Source organism: Perissodus microlepis, chromosome 22 (genome assembly GCF_051167445.1).
Source record: "Perissodus microlepis isolate ML-2025 ecotype Zambia chromosome 22, ASM5116744v1, whole genome shotgun sequence".
In the NCBI taxonomy this organism is placed as follows: Eukaryota; Metazoa; Chordata; class Actinopteri; order Cichliformes; family Cichlidae; genus Perissodus; species Perissodus microlepis.
The window spans coordinates 23,622,030-23,640,200 of NC_140481.1; the positions used below are offsets into that span (position 1 = coordinate 23,622,030).

At 38.9% G+C, this 18,171-nt stretch overlaps 1 protein-coding gene across 1 annotated transcript in view; it reads right to left on the reverse strand.

The window, feature by feature from the left end:
* angpt1 (angiopoietin 1) overlaps positions 1-18,171 on the reverse strand; it is a 56,221-nt gene that overhangs the window by 25,026 nt on the left and 13,024 nt on the right. Inside the window, exons 2-5 of the mRNA XM_084918937.1 lie at positions 9,463-9,618; positions 8,696-8,817; positions 7,244-7,476; positions 261-388 (exon numbers count right to left, since the gene is read on the reverse strand). Coding sequence (XP_084775063.1) covers positions 261-388; positions 7,244-7,476; positions 8,696-8,817; positions 9,463-9,618 — 639 coding nt within the window. The remainder of the gene's footprint in view (positions 1-260; positions 389-7,243; positions 7,477-8,695; positions 8,818-9,462; positions 9,619-18,171) is intronic.

Here is an 18,171-nt window from a genome sequence, read left to right on the forward strand (position 1 = left end):
TCCTGAACTCTCAGAGCTGCCAAATGTATTTTTAGCTTTCAATATTTCCGCAGCAGCTAGCACTCATAATTGACACTCATCATTGGCTAATATCCCACGGGTTGGTTTTAGCTCATGCAGAGAAAGCGGAGTCCAATATTTTTAAAAAACCAAGTCAAACCCTGTAAATCCACTATAAAAACGCTCCTCAGAGGTGATGAAAGCTGAGATATTTTCACATTACAGAGAAATGCTGGCTGCATGATATCACGGCTTCCCACCTTTTTGGTCTCCTGTGCATTAACGTGGATGGTGTAAACGCCATTCTTATGGAAACCAGCCTGGTACAGGTCGGCACAGTCCCGAAACTTCTTCTCTTCTTCCGTGACCTTTGTACTGTTAGGAACAACTGCAGATACACAAGAAATTCGTCATGTTTTTGTCTGCATAACCTCAATGAGTGAAAATTCTCTATTTGACTGAAGTTTACAATTAAAGCCATTTGTTTAACATATGTGGTGTTCAAAAGTTGAAAAATAAAACCTCAAAACCTCCAAAACTCAACAAGTCTCTTACTTGCTTAATGAGGAAAACAAAGAAATTTGGAAATGACAGGACTGCTGGATGTGAAAAATGAACGACTTCCTGCCTGGTTGTGTGACAGGTTAAGGAAGTCTTATATGAGCTGTGGAGTGAGCTTGGACAGTTGTTTCCACATGCTTCCCATTTTTACACTGAGCTCACTCCAGCTCCATAAAAATGCACAAACATGAGTTTACTTATCTTCTAATCTCACTCCATGCAGTAAAAAAATATTAACTAATCCTTCTTGAAGTCTCAAACAATTAAAGCACATTTTTTATATCACTTGAACGCCACAAAATGTGCAACCTCTTGTATCTTAAAAGTAGAGTTTAATAAGAATCACAAATTGGCACCAAACCCATAGCTGATCAATCTGCAATATTTCAGATCTGCATATTTCACAGGGGGAAGAAAAAAGATAATAAAATTCTCACTGCGAGCGTAACCACCAGATCAACTTTTAGAGCAACCAATTCATTTGCAGCACAGAGGTGATCATTGCTGGATATTTTCACACTCTGAGAGAAGGCTTTAGACTGTGACAGACCAGCTGCATCCATTTCCATCTGCTGATAATTATGGCAGCGTTATTTTGAAACCAAGCAAGGGGGTAAGGACAAAATACTACAAGCTATAAATTTCAAGTTCCTGTTATAACAAGTGGTTTTTATTTACTTTCCAAGCCATGCTATATTGGTGGAAATACCTTCCGATTCTCTCTCCTCCCTGTCCCTGCCTTTCGCCTCTCATAGAAGGGGGTTGGTCTCAGTTTTCACACCACTGTTTTTTATTGTTGAAACGGTTGAGTCAAAGAAAATGTCAGGGAAAAGTGAAATGTGTCAGTGATCCTTTGATCCGCCCCACCCCCTCTCCTGGATGCAGAACTTCTCAGCAGAAGCAGGCTGCTTAGTTGGGCGTAGTATTGGAGCATTTTGACAAGGTATTGAGTGTCGGCAACAAGAATCCCCCGCTGTGACAGTTTGACGGAGTGGACCCTTGCTCTGCAGACTCTAATACAACAAAGAACGGCCCTGTCGGGCGGTAATTGACCCCAAGCTGGCAGACAGTGGGACACATTTTAGAGGCCTGAAAGATCACTGTCAGAGGGGAACTTTCTGGTATTCAATCTGTAACAGCGTGGACAATTATTTCACAATTGCCTTTGACATCTACCCTGGTGGAAGAAGACTGTCTGCTGAGGGGACCGGACCCTCCAGCTTCATAGCGGCTCCCTTGAACAGCTTGCTGCCCAGCTTTACAAATATTATTTATGTCCCAATATTTATTTACCAAAATATTTTTTGGGGTTCAGCTGGGACTCGTATTCAGCAGGGGGTTCATGTGAAAAGACCAGCAGGGCTTGGGTGTTTGCATAAATCAGGATCCTTGCCAAATGAGCCCAAATACTTGAACTAGGAAGGAGCTAAATGGACTACCACAGAAATCCCTGCTCCCATGCGACTATAATCAGTCCTCAGTGCCATTGAGAGTTAAAGTGATTGCAAGCGAAATTCTTTATTTTGTGTACTTGCAGATCAAGCATGAAACACACGAAAAACGATGCCAAGTCCTTCCCACAACGCATTTACCGTAATGCAGTGATGATTAATAATTGTCCTTGTGATTTATTACATTATTATTACATTTACTTTTGTCCTATTTTTGGATCTCAGAAATCGCATAGCAAAGTATTAAAATCCTATCCCTTCCCTTTGCCAGATACTTGTCAAGTTGATGAACACGATGCTATTTATATTCAAGGTCAACAAGACCCAAGCTGGGTCTCTAATGAACGAATGCAAGTAACAGAAATCTTAACAGACTTCAAAGAGAAATTGGAAGCGAGGTACTGTATAAAAATACTAGAGCATGTGTGCCCAGGACAGTGTAGAAAAATCATTTAAAATAAATCATTAAATATAAAAAAAGAACTGACAATGTAACGGGGTAAAACGGTCTACAGAATGTCAAACAGAGAATTGAGGGTAATATATAAGGAGGGTCACTGGTATCGTGAAAATGTTTTGGGTTCTCTCACTTTTATATCAACTATATCTCTTGAAAAAGTACACATAACACGTACACGTGATTTGCTTTTGGATATACCTTCCATAGGAGGTATACCACATGCAAACCATGTTTTAGCGATACTCAACTCTTTATACTCAACATTCCTATCAACATTTACATGATTTGCCAAATTTTTGCCACCAATAGCTAAATCATTCTTTTACTTTGATGTTTTTTATGTTTGGGCTTCAAACGCCATTTGGTTGATGCTTGTAAAAGGGTTAGAGGTTATCGTCTTCTAGTTAACGAGAGAAAAAAAGTCTGACTTCTAAACTAAAACCATTCTCCCTTCTCTAACCTGAACCAAGTGTTACCACAACCTAAATCATTGGAGGGAAACGACACAAACCCAAGTCTCTGGTGCCAAACAAAGTTCATGGACTGGAAAGCGGCTTTGTTTTGAAATATTTACCGTGTACCAAATACTTTTCTTTTCGTGACACAATTCTTTATGCAGGCCTCTAGTGGGGACATGTGCCGTCTATGTAATCTTTTTAGTTTTATTATGTAGAACAATTTAGAATGCTCGCTAATTGTAATTTGTAGCTTAAATGTATAAAATTGCAAACTTTAGCTTAATAAATATCAGAATAAAATATGCAGTTTTACCCTTATACGTACAACAACAGCGCGTTTGATCGCTACAAAGAAATTAAATATTTCGGTTGCACCCTTATAAAATGCAGCAGAGTTATCCCTACTTTTGGATAGGTTATTCAGGTGGATGGAAATAACTGCACACACTTTACAACCAGCCAGTGAAGCATGAAAACAATCGCGTGCAGCAAATTTGGTCTGGAGCGTCTAACGAAGTGGTTTACCATGCTCTTTTTTTTAGGGCATTACACAGAGAAAAGGCCATGTTTTTTAGGCATTGCATGGAACCTTAAAATAATTATATTCTGACTAAGCAGCTGTAAAAATGATGAATGTCATTCATTTAGTTGGATAATAGAACACTGTAAAACAAAATCACATTTAGCAGCCAGACTTCTTTTTTTTAGCACAGTGTTCCAAAGCTGAGGTCAGGTATTGTTCATAACAATGTGTGGCTCACTCTCTAATGAGGTTCGAGTAATGGTTGCAACCTATATAAGAACTCCACTGCAGCATCTGGTCATTCTGAAAATATCTCCCCGGCCTCACTTTGCATAGCAACAGCTGAAACACACACTGGAAACTTCAATTTTAGGAAAAGCAATCGATGGACAGCTGGTGGGAAAGCGTCTTTTTTTAAATTTAGGGCTTTTTGTAAGCATCTGTCAGTTTCCCTGCACTCAAAGATGATTTGAGGCCACGTTTTAAAGGAAGTGCTCAGGCTCCATTTCCAAACAAGAAGTTATTAACACAAGCAGACGTCCCCCGATGGCATAAAATGCTAAATCTTCACTCGAATGAAAACACTCATTTGTTTCTCAAACAAACTAAAGCCCCCCCCCGAACATAGAAAAACAAAGCTATGCTTCTTCTGTGCTTTAAATGCTGCTGAAAAACAGGCGCGGTGCATCAGATGACCAGTGAGCTCTACCAACTCCTTCACTTTCTTCAGACAGGGCTTCCCCCAGGAGCTATTACAGTTTGACTTATCTGGGCTGGGGTGAGGAAAGGGCAGACCTCTGACCTGCATGCCCGCCCCAACCTTCAACACCCCCTTGGAAGAGGAAAGGACCAACCACAGAGCAGCAGTGGCCACGTTCCATTTCTATCCCCTCTTATTAGGGTAGCCACCAATCATGGGCTGGGGGATGGGCTGGGATAACCTGCTCACCTAACCAACTCTAAAAATGCCACAAATGGTACTGAGTTATACGCTACAAAAATAATGATTACCGGAGAATTTAATCAATGTTGTTAAATTACAACAACAACAGCAAAACAGAGATCTACAAGTCTCACATCAAGACACGCATCTTAATATAAGGAATGTGCAGATGATCCATATGGCCCAGGCAGGCCAAAAGGGTCCCAAAAGACCTCCGGTAATTAAATGTAATATATACAAATCCAGACTAAGCATAGAGACAGTCCGTGACCTTTTTCTGCATGGAACATTAAAATTACAAAAGTCAGCAGCATGATAAATACAAAGCATGTGTTAATCATGTGCAGCAGCTATCCGCTCATGACTCCTTCGTCCTTTCAAGCCCTTGTTGTTTCCTGTCTGATGGGAAACGTCGAGAAGCACTGTGGGGTCTCGAGGCGTCTCTGCAGGAAATCCACAAATGGAAATGAGGTTGCAACCATCCCCCCTGACACGGACTTGCATGTCAAATCTCCTGTGACCAAAGGGATTTTGGGCAAATGTTAGGATCAAGTAGGTTTTAATGTTTAAATGCCTGAGAAGGGGGTAAATGAGTTCACTGCGTTTGACCGAACAAGAAAGGTTGCATTGCTGTCGGGTCAAACATTAGGCCAAAAGGAAAATCCCTAGTCTCGTATTAACAGTGAGGGACCCAGAGGAATGAAATAAGCCAATTACTTCATGGACAGAGTCGTGTCTAACATCTCGCTGAAGCCGTGTACACGGACTTTATAAAATTAAAGCGTGAAAAGCGATTGTTGTGAAAAGTGCACCACGCTGGTTTACGAGAGCCACTAAATTGCTTTAATGGGAGCACATCGGGTTACAATAAGAAGCATGTTTCTTTCTTCATGCTGCTCTCAATGGTGCTCGGCATTATAGAAAGTGCATCCCTGTGTCTCTCTGCATGGGGTAAGGTTTGTAGAACTGGTTTCATCATAATATCGCAAGGATTGTCAAATCAAAGCTATTGTAACAGAAAGATCTGACCAGAGGAACTAAGTAATCCAAAACAGCTTGCTGCCTCACGGGTCAAACTTAACATAGCCAATCCACAAACTTTGCTTTTCACATTGTGGTCTGGCAAAGGTCAATAAGCATCTTCTTGCGTTGGGGTCACCGGTGATGGGGGTAGAAAACATTTAGAGCAGTGCACGTCCGACCAATGGATGATTGACAAGTCTTAAAGAAACATAAATATAAACTTTTCTTCCCCATTATAGTCCAAGCCGGTGAATTCTGGACGGTCTTGATTTTTGCTTTAGGGTGAAACAAGAGTAAGAATTTAAAGTTAAGCAAGTGTCTATTTGCGGCTGTATTTACACACAGCAGTGGGTTGCCAGTCACAGGATCTCCCTGTACAACTCCTCCATCTTATTCACAGTACACAGTGCAATACTTACACCCTTTTGCACATTCTCTACTGTGAAAACAAATAACAAAGTTTACAGTTTAGGGTAAAATGTCAATCATATATACTTAATCTCTGTAATATTCTGTATATTTATAGTTGAGCTGTTTGTATATATGCTAGAGCTATTTCTTACATTTTGTAACTTTATAATATATTGTATTATTTGATTTAATTCAGTTTGTTACTGTCCTTATTGTCTTATAATAATAATAATAATACATTTTATTTATAGGCGCCTTTAAGACCCTCAAGGTCACCTTACAATAGCACAGAACAGAAGCAACAATAAAATATAATAAAACAAAGCAAAATAAAATTTAAACATAAAGTAAATAAAAAAAAACAAGCATGAAGATATAAAATCAAGTATAAAAGCTGAGCACGGTAAAAATGGACTAAGACAGATCAGGTGTATGGAATTCTGAATAGATGGGTTTTGAGACATGATTTAAAAGTGGTGAGACTACTAAAGGCTCTGAGTCTCATGGTAGTCAGAGCTGAAGAAGAGCGAAGTGTACGAGGGGGTGAGTGTGTATGGAGAAGATCAGATGAATATGGAGGAGCGAGGTTATGAAGCGCCTTAAAAGTAAGAAGCAGGATCTTGAAATTGACACGGAGGTGAACTGGAAGCCAATGGAGCTGTTTAAGAAAATGTTATATGTTATATGTTCAGTGGATCTAATTCTGGATACAATATGAGCAGCTGTATTTTGAACTAACTGCAATTTATGGAGAGATTTATGAGGTAGACCATAAAGAAGAGAATTACAGTAATCTAAACGAGATGTAAGTATGGTAGTACTGTTTGGAGTGAGTGAAGTCGAAGGCAGTTAATATTAAGGAGAACAGGAAGACCGAGTGATATTATTTATATGTGCTGTGAAGGAAAGAGTGCTATCGAGGATGACACCAAGACTCTTAACCTGAGGGGAGGGTGTGACAACAGAATTATCAATGGATAATGAAACACTTCTGGTTGGGACTTTAGTCAGTTTTGATTTGGTGCCTGTTAAAATGAATTCAGTTTTATTGCTATTACGTTTAAGAAGTTTGAGTAACTGTAACCACATAATTTGCTTAGGGATGAATAAAAAGTATTTCTCAAAGGTTTTTGCTCTCAGAATTCTTGACTTGTCTTCATCTACTTCTTTGGCACCACAGACCTCTCCTGTGTTGTCTGTTGTATCTTATATATGTAGCACCATGGTTATGGAGGAACGCTGTTTCGCTTCATTGTGTACGGTACCATTGCACATGCTTGAAATGACAATAAACCCGCTTGACTTCACTAGACATCAAAGGATATGTTTTTCCAAGATGGCTATTGTATAAAACAATATTTATGCTTTGAAACATTCCAAACTTTTACACATTTATGACTCCAGTTTGCTTACCTCCATCTTTAGAGCAGAGGTTGAGCAGGTTGTGGACAGTGTCCATCATCTCCTGCTGCTGTCTCTGCAGTGCCGTGCTGTTTCCTGTGGCCCGGCTCAGCTGGGCTTCCAGCTCTCTGATAACTCCGCTCTGCCTTCCCACGAGGTTTTGGAGACTTCCCTTTTCCTGCTTCAGTGTCTCTAACTCCTCACGGTGTCTCATCTCCATCTCTAACATCTTCTCCTCGAGGAAGCTGAGGGGAAAAGCAAAACGAAAGAGTTTATTATGGAACATGATGAAGTTGTTAATTATTATTTCCTTCCAGGTCATCCAACGTCTCTGGAATTACATTTGTTTTCACAGGATTTAAACTGATCCACAGTTGTTTGGCAGTTTATGCTTTAATCCTGCCTCTGATTTACTAGTTATGCAATACATATCAGTTTCATTTATTTGCAATTATGAGCAGGGATCAGGTGATTAAAACATATTTATTTAAATTTCTTCATATTTGACTTTTGGTTCCCACTGCGCCGCCTATGACAGACACCCAAAGTAATTATAATCAACATGTGGCAATACTCCCCTCACTATCTCCCAAGAGGTGATTAGAGAACTCCAATTCAGGAACTTTCCCTGACTAAAATACAAACAATGATGTCTGTAGGCTTAGTTGCCATGTTTTCCTCACACAGTATAAACATGTGCTTCATTGTTCACTTTGCAGGCCCATCTGAGGTAAGTGAATACGCTATTACGGCATCTGAGCTTTACAATCTAATACCTCAAAGATGATAGAAGCTGACGTCAAATTCATAATCATATCCTCCCCGCAGTTATAAGATCGGTAAAGGAAATACATATGAGATTGAATAATGTCATAATTGCTTAAGCTTAGGAAAATTGCTCTCGGAAATCTATGTCCATAAGCTTCAAGCATAACTGAAGTCTGATTCACCAGAAACTATGCTTTCAAATGGCGATCTTTTTTTTTTTTTTAAGTGATTGTCTCAGTCTCTGCAGATATCGCAGTGAGACCTATGGACTGAAAAACTACATCATGTAACACAATCCCGCAGGACTAATCACTGTAAAGAACATGGTTTAGAGTTATGAAAACATATCCAACAGCAATATTTTAATTGCTTGATTTTGCAACAAATACAAAGTTGTCCAAAACGGAAAGCGAGGCTTCGTGGGGTTTAGTGGGATCTACTGAGCACGAAGAGAGTATGAGCTTCTTATCATTGCTGCTGTTTACATAACTAAATATTATTTTGGAAAATCTGATAACAATGTCAGAGAGCGCTGGTAGTAAGCTTTTGATTTTGTTTATGCAATCATGCAGCAAACAGCAGCAGCGAGTGAAAAATGTTTAGTAAATTTGCTGGACTTTCGCCCATCGATACATCATCTTTATTACCTCCGGTTTATCTTCGGTTGCCAGTCTGTATTGTGTATTGTGTGTTTACCTGTTCTTGTCATGCAGCTTGCTGATCTCATTGGTCTGGACCATTAATTGCTTCTCCAACTTGTTGGTTGAAAGAGAATTTTCCAGCAGCTGGATCTCAAGCCTTGATGTTTGATTCAGAACCTGCCACGGCAAAAAAATACAGAATACAAAAAATCAATATTATACTTTGTTAGTCCCAGTAATCATAAATCAGCAACAATGTAACAAAATGTAAGATAAACCAAAAGCACTTGAGAAAAAAAAAAAAGCACTGTACATTCAAGCCACACATAAATCCCCAGCTTTGTTTTCATTTTGTCAAGCCTATACCTAGAACATGGGAATATGTAGAACATATTTATCTCTACTATGTTTATACTTAAAAAAAAATTGTGAGCAGTTATCGTTTTAGTGCTTTAGTAACCACAGTATCAATGACGTACACAATCTATTGCAATTTGCAGATTATTGCCCATAAAACAATAAAAATGAGCACAGCTTGGGTGAAAACCCATTAGGTGATTCAGTACGTTGAATAAATGAGCTAAAAATGACCCGTGCTCAAAGGTCAACTTTACTCAACTTTCAGTATTCAAAGTATTGAAAGTAATCGATAGGCATTCATATACCATCGTTATTGTCTTTGGCCAGTTTGCTTTTTCTTTTTAAGAAAAAATGTGTAAAATAGTTAGTGAAGCACAGGATATACCTACACAGTGTTATTATAACAATTCACTCAAATATGTAGGCATTTGAAAACATTCAAAAGCATTTTTTAACTGTTACCTGAGTCTCAACATCAGTGAGCTTGCGTGTTTGTTCAGCAGTCTGAGAGAGGAGGTTGGTTCCCATTTCCAACATGGCTGCAGTGTGGTTGTGGACAGCACTCTGCTGCAGCTGAGCCATCTCTGTTTTCATACTCTCTTTGATGTAGTTCTCAATCTACAGAAAAAAAAACAAGGAGGAAGAAGCAACAGATTTACACCCAAAAAAGAAGACAGTGGCATACTGACACTGGTGATTACTGACAGACATCCAGAATATACCATCCACTGTGTATGTGAAGATATTGGCCCATTAATATATAAATGAAAAAAAAAATCCCAAAATCTTCACCATCCATGTTTCTTAAGTTTATCTAGAAAAATACACACATACTTTTTATTTCATATTACTTGAAAGGAACTCGATTGAAGAATGACCTTAGTTCATACAGGTGCACAGACATGCTGGTGGTTAGCTGGGGCCTGAACAGATGAATAGATATTAGCCGAAGCTTGTCTGGATAGAAGTTTTTCCTCCTTATCTCCAAACTAGTCTGTGCTCCATAGCCAAACAAATGACAATACGGCGGTAAAGGTTTAGGTTCTCCTATAGATTAATTACATAGATCACCTGGATTAAATATAAACTCTGAATTCTGTTATAATCAGGACATTTCATGTTTTCCTTTTGGTTTTTTAAACAGTGAAGAATATAAAGGTGTGGATACAGGGTATGGGAATAATAGCAGGTAGCCAGAAATCCACCAAGAAACTTGTGTCCAACTGCGGCCACGCACAACTGGCTAAAATCTACGCACTTGGCTAAAAATCTGTCAGATACAAACAAGGAGAAATTATGCTACATGCTACAATGCACATACTTCACATACAGTTTATATTGGTGGGCATAATATTTTCAGAAGTGACAGAAATATCTTTTTTATCTGTTTGTATAATTCAATAGAAAACATTTATCCTGCAACTATTTCCAGTAAATGATTTGTATGCAGATAAAAAAAAAAATGACTTTTTTGCTTTCATAGCAAATAAATGAACTGCAATATTTTAATCAATCCAAGACTGATGGATAATAAAAGAGAACCGAGGCGGATCCCTGTTGCTCTTCAGCAGACATTGCCAGTTCTCAGCCATTGGTGTGGCTCTGCCAAGTTGAATTAAGCGTACAATGCAATATCCTCTGTTGGCGACAATATAGAAGTAAAATTAAACATTTTTGCAGGCTGGATTTCAGACATAATATGGCTTCATCTAGCTGTGAACTACACAAGACTGATATAAGTGTCACTTTTCATATAACCTCCAATGGTCTGGCGTCAAGACATGGAAAGAAAACAAGGAGACTGGAATTTGCAAAGTTCTAATAATGATGGATTATTCTGGCTGATAATGAACCACAGACTACGACTGAGAAAAGGTGATCGGTAAATCTGGAACTCTATGGTTCGTGTGATGATTTCATACAATCATAGACCCCGAGTCTCAGGGCAGTGAGAGGTTTGGCACAGCTTAAGTCATCTCGAAAAAAAAGGGTATTGAAGAGACAAATGACAGAAACCTAAGCCCAGCTATCACTTCACGGTTTGTCTCAGTGTGGCTGAATCATAGCTGGACCTTGCAAGGGTCATAAGTGGAAAGTACCAAGGAGAAAAGAGATTATACAAACATGCCCATTCATGTAAAATCAGCACTTTGGAAGCTGTAAAATAGGTCTATGTGGGTGTTGGGTTATTTAGATGGTTTCTAACCTCGACTCCAGTTAAATGCAGTGTTTTTTCTGTTACTGACTACCAGCAGAAACTATTGTCGACAGTAAAAGCAAATAGTTTTTTCCACTGCCAGAGCTGAATTTGTGTCACTCAGCAGGAGGATTGGGATAGTGAAAAATGGGTGTATAACGAAAATGCAAAGGTTTTATTCTGCTAAGATAGAAAAAAAACAGGGAATTAAAAAAAAATATTTATATTCAGCACAAATAATTTGGTTTAAGCCTTCACTCAGTGCTTATTGCTGTTTTAAATGTTCATTCAGTAGTAATGAGTAGTCACAAAGGCCTAGAAAGTGATTCCATTCAACTACCGTTTACTAGGGAAAAATATGTATTCCCTGATGAGTTGGTAAGTAGTTGCTTGAAGTTGCTGGCCTTCACTGGATGAAATCAATCACGAAGAAGGTGCTTAGCATTTACTCTCCAAACAACAGTGAAATTTGAAAAAGTGTAAGTAAAACTGCCTTCACGAGTACTTTGTGAGTGTTTGCAGACAAGTTGGCGTCTTCCAAGCAAACTACTGGCGAACATGGAAACCAGCCAGCAACCAAGTCAATTGCAAGGACGTTTTTGGTGCAGCATCCTATACCTTTTTATCAACTTCCTCCATCAACCACTCAGCATCTTCCTGCACTTCTCCCTAGTGGCTGGTGATTGGCAGAGGGGTCACTGATTGGTCTCTCAGCCTGTGTGAATGAAGCTTAGCAACTGGTTTCAAAGGAACTGCCACCAACCACTCACCAACCATTTAGCTGATACTCATTTTACCCTCACAACCAGTGGTTGCAAGATGGTCATCAACTGGTCTCTGTGCCTTTATGAGTGGGGCCTAAGATCTGATATACAGAGTGATCTAAAGAAACCATATTAACATTAAAGTGATTATATTAGCAGGGGCCTTGAAAAATATTACTTAAAGCTATGTACCCCTTATAACAGTAACATAGGCAGACTATAGACAAACTCAAACTTGTTAGCCACATTAAGGTACAGGTCATCTCAGGTCAAAAAGGTTAGTAGAACATATTTGTCACTCACCAAAACTAATTAGTCCACTTTCATAACTATGACCTTAAGTAACTTCTAATTTCTAATAGTTTAATACTATTAAAGCCTTCTTAATTTCTTCTAGAAATGGCTAAATCTATCATCTCTTTTCAGATAATCATTGTTTGCTAAGTGAGAGTCTCATAAACACAAGTTTATGTTTCCCTAAGTGCTACTTTACAGAAGTATTAAGGTTTTATGGTGGTGTGTTTGGCACAAGCTGACTTCATGTGGCCTGCCTGTGACTTTACTAATTATGCTCCGCTCCATGACATTCATCCTTCAGTGCCTTAAGTGCACCCTGTACCCTTTGCATGCACAGACTGGTCAGAGTAAACAGTTTATGAGGCACAACTGGATGTTAATCACCAAACAGGCTGTTTTGAGCCCTTTAGAATGTAAATGACAGGATAGAGACTTTAAAAGCAACTGTTGCTGATAGAAACGTTCTGAGCAAGCACATTTTCATACCAAGCATAACACGCAAAATGGTTGGAATGGCATCATGTCAGACATCCAACATACGGATCCTGCAAATAATTATGGCAGATCTACTGAAATACCAATGCTTGAGAGCCAGGCACAGGATAATCCCTTTAAATGATACTCTCTGTTACGATTACTATTTAAAATAACTTCTCATCTTCTTCTAAACAATTGCAGTAGCAGTGCAAAGAGACACTGTGAAAGTAAGAAACTGCAGGCCTGGACTTCTTTACTACTTTCCAGTGGAGCTTTGTCACATCTCTGCTTATCTCCAGCTCTTTGCGCATGCAGGGAGGTGATGGTAATGGTGTTACTGGGGCAGCCTGGCTTCTGGGATACATCCCTTTCACTCATGCCTGGATGCATTGCAGGCCACTTTAACAGAGAGGATAGGGGTTATTACTTACCATGATCTACCCCCCGCATCAGCCCCTCCCAATGTATCACAGGCCTTAGACCCAAAGCCAGCAAATAGGCTCCACTTATGCTCTCTTATCGTTCACTGACAGCGGAAGGTGAATTTGACACCACTCTTTAAAATCCGGGTCTATAATTCACTCTAGTAGGGCTTTAGAAGGTGCTACCCTGACTTACTGCAGGCCACTTTCTGCAGCTGTATAAAATAGGAGAAACTTCTGCCGTATCTTAAAAACTGTCTAACTCGGTCACTCGATTGTTTGTTTTCAAAGCCACCTTTAAATGGTTTTAGGACCGCTGTCTTAAAGTCTGTCAAGATTAGATGAGTAACAACTCAGACTGAACTCGTAGCTGATCTCTGTGACCTTGGCTTCAGTGGCCAGCATCCAGAGATTTACTCAATTGCTGCCACATTTTTTTGTCCTCCAACAGGATGTCATGTGAGAAAGACTGACATAAAATAAATAAGAAACAAACAGAGGCCCGGCATGTCAAAGTAGACAGTTTCATCAGGCAGTTTTAAAAGAGCTGTTTGCTACACCACACCTGTAAATTACTGAATAATATCCAGGTTTATATGCAGTGTTCTGTGACATAATTTTCTGCTTATAGTTATAGTTTCCGTGGACTGTTGTAAACTTGCATGAAGAATCTACAACTACAACAAAAAACTACAACTGGAAATTCAACAACACTGTAGTTTGATCCTAATTAGTTCAACTTGTAGATAAGCGCTCTAACAATATAATGAAAGTTAATAACTTCCAGAGTGCTCACTCATCTACTTCCTGACAGGCATATCAGCTAGCTGCAACCACACAAACCCATCCATTGCATAAAATGAGTTGTCATGTTTACTGAACAAATGTTTGGGGTATATGGTAAATCTTATTAACTTTTTGAATCAACGTTTTTTGCTTGCAGAGAGCTGGAAGTTTCTACGTGTTGCTTGTGTGGTTCGTACTTGTGTTGGTGTAGCGAGTCACTAACTGAGTCATTAACTGTGTCACTCCCTCCGCTCTGGCTCACACAGACTATTTAGGTCTTGCAGTCACGTACCCGCTAACTATGTGATGTCAACTTGTCTGCCATTTTGAACGTGTTGCAACATTGGATCAAGTGAATAAGGCTTCAGTCAGACAGGATGAGAGACCGGCCCAATATCATATTGCAACAACCAGTCAAGTCAATGGGTATTCTGACCAGTTGGTGATTGCTGGAGGTTGATGCAGTCATTCTGATATTCATTCCAGAAGCAACAGTCACACAGGCCTATAGATTGGTCAGTGACCCCCGTAGGAATTTTTAGTATTGACAGAAAATACTTCCCGTTTATATCCCAATGAAACCTCCTTGATATAGTCACTAGCAGGTTGCTACAGACACCGGTATTTCAAACTGAATATGCTGACTTTTCTACAAATACTTGCTGACCACTAGTTGAACATTTGTGAAACTGTGCAAGAAATGGAGACCATTTGCCTTGAAAGTAAATACCACGTCATTTGAATCATGCAAATTGCAGTGCTGACGCACAACTTTCACTTTACAGGCAAGCATTCACTACTTCGGGTTTGTGTTGCAATTTTTCATGTTTCACTTTTTCTCAGTGTACCGTTAGTTAGCACAGTTAGAGTGTTGGCAGACAAGGTATCATCTTACATGCAAACTACTGGCAACTAAGCAATCTGTTAACAACCAAAAGGAGATTTTTTGTACCACATCCTCTTTGTGACTGATTTCGCTCAATGACAGCCAGCAACCACCAGAAACCTCTCGATAATCCATCTGGGAATATGCATTTTTCCTTCAAGACTGGTGATTCTATCATGTTCGATATGGTAGACAGCTCTTGAGCACTGTGTGTGAACCTCTATAGTTGATGAATAAAGCACCTTTCAAGGCATATGTCTTACACAAAAAGCAGAAGACTGAGAACATGGATATTAACAGCAGAACCTCTAGAGGATTGCTGCATTGGTTGGCACCTTGAGTGCATTCACTCAAGTACCTAAACGAAGCACAAGGTTGGGGAAACTTGCAGTGAGTCGAGACTGAAGAAATCACTTGGATTAGGGATGAAATGCTTCTTCGACTGAAAATGCTCCATCCAGACTACAGAATCAACTTTCTGGTATTCCCTCACCTGGAATATTGAGCATCGGTTAAGGCATTATATTTTCTACTCCACAGAGTATAAAGTAGAAAGCTTAAAAAGAGAGGCAGGGGGACATCCCATTTCAAAAACTGTGGAAGTGCCCTTGGTGCACAAGGATTTTATAGGTCAGTATAGACTTCCTGCAAGGAGGTAGTTCCCACAGAATGTATTATTTGTGAAAGTCACGCCACTACATTGGAGAAGGTCTGTAAGCAATACAAGAAAGCAAGTAAACATGCTGATGGTGGATAATTTAGAATAGGAATAGGAGTGCGCAATGAATTGGGTTGTCCAAACCCTCTCTCAGCTCTCTTGATCTGTGTGAATTTGGCCATCTGAAAAACAACCAAGTGCCTGCCAGCACCTGCTTGATCCAACACTGCCTTTTCTTCCTCCTTTATATCTTTCTTGCTTCTTTTCTTCCCGTTTGTCAACCTGTCAAGACAGTATTGATGCTAATCTTGTTGTGGTTTTGTATTTCCAAGGACATAATGAAACATGTGTACACAACTTTAAGTAAACCAAGCTCTTTATAAATGATTAGGTCAATTATAGTGCATAGTTTGAAGTACCCAAAATTGCTTGGCAGGTTCAGACGCACACCATTTTTCAACCTTCAAAGGTTTACTGTCATGATGGTTTGTCAACAGGGCAGCCAATAAAAGAAAGTGAGATTTTCTGGCTGGTATATTCAAGGCTGGGTGATATTTCTTAGGAAAAACAAATCAGAACTTCTAACCAGAGTGCAAAAGTTTTAAGCCAAATTGAAGTTCATATTTTCCATTTTGTCAGATATTCTTAAACTATACGACTTTGCATATCATTACTCAGTGTTAACAATTCAAATAAATCACAAACACAGAAGGGGGAATATACATAATACCTTTTGATGTGGGGATTTTTTTCCCAAACAACTGATGAGATCTCTGTGTAGATAATTTAAATGCTTCAATTGAAATGAGGCTTGATTTTCAAGCCTCATTTTACCCCTTTAAGCATCAGGGTAAAATTCTGATGCTCTTAATCACGATTTCGAAAACACAAACCCGAGTCAAATTTAGATTTAATACTTCTTTTGATTATGTTAAATTTGCAAAAACATTAAAACCCAAGAAAGAAGAAAACCTGCTTGTGTTGCTCTTGTTGCTTTTAGTCTGGTTTTTTTTTTGTCAGTTTCTTTGAGACATAAATTTTGTGTAATCTATGTTATGCTTTCTCTTACGTGAATGGTCAAACTTGGAAGGACCTTTTAAATCAAAGTCTGACAGTGTTATGTCTATAACACATACATTCAGTGATAAACTACTAGAATATACAACAAAGAAAGTCTTTTATTTGTCAGAATGACAGATTGAGATATAAAAATTGCAATGTTGGCATTGTGTTATGAAAAGCACAGAAGGACAAACACGGCCTTTTGACATAAAATAGAGAGACGGACATTTTAAAGCCTTGAACTTGAGTTTTGTGGCACTTGTGTAAGAACATCCAAGAGCAATGTTTGGTTTTCATTTACTGATTTTGATACGGTTATACAGACACTGCTTGTTTTCATGAGGGAAATTTATTCTGGAAATGAATTTTCAGAGTTGCTCTGCTCGGTGCTTCTTTAGGACTAAATTCCAGTGAAACTACACATAACTCAAATCACTGCAAAGTGTTAGACAAGAAACATAAAAATATCATAATATCTACAGGCTACAACTACTATAAAACCGAGAGAACAAGCCCATCTCATAAAATCTACGGTAGGAACAAGCTTTTATTATTGTTATTATTATAAATTTGTATAAATTGTATCTTTAGGTCCTTTGTTACTGGCAGTCTGTCGCAAAAACACATTTTCTTCTCATTTCTTTAGCTGAATCTATGAACAATGCCAAGATAGCACTGCTTGACAGCAATATAATAGTATTTTTGCACCAACAAGGCTATTAGCCAAAAACTTGGCGTATCTGAGCATGGTGTGTAGTGTGTCCTTAAAAAAGTTGAGGACACTTGACAAGTTCAGATCAGTTGATCCATTTATTGTTTGAAGCCTGATCAGAAATGGCATCAGTGGAAGGGTGGCTATCAAGAAGCCATTCTTAAGGAAGGGAAACAGGAAGAAAATGCTGAGGTATGCCAAATTAAGTAAAAACTGAAATTACACAAAAACCAGTCCCCACTGAAAATCAATGGCAACCAGTCTTGCGAAAATCAGGAGAGAGGTACAACAGTGAGTATCTACAGCCTTCTGTAGAATGGGTCTGAAATGGTTTAGAGCTGCATTTCAGCCAGTGGTGTGAGGATATTGTCAAAGAGAATGGAATTATGCACACAGACAAGTATCAGCAGATTTTGATCCATGATGCAATTCCATCTGGAAAGCATCTGATGCCAATTCAGTAAAAGCATCCCAGAGTAGAGAAAAAAGACAAGAAGAAAGACAAAAGAACACCATCAGTCATGTACTGACTTTCTCAGAGCCCAAACCTCACCATGATTGAAGCAGTATGGGATCACCTTCATAGACAACTGGGGAGCTACTCCTGCAGAGTACTTAAAGAAATTACATGCGTAAGACAGTTCTAACATGGGAATTCTTTTATGCCTAAGAGCCTTTATTTACTGCATGATGGACATGATTCAATAAATCACTGTACCTAAAGAAATGAGGGGTGGTTCAAGACAACATTTAATGTATGATTCCTAAGTCAAGCAGATGTAACAGTCGCTATTAGAGACAAAGCATCGTTTCTTTCAATGACAAATGTAAACAAATACAGTGAAGGAAAGTGTGCATATGAATGTATATTTTCATAAATACTCCAGTTACATTGGTGCTATCTAATGTC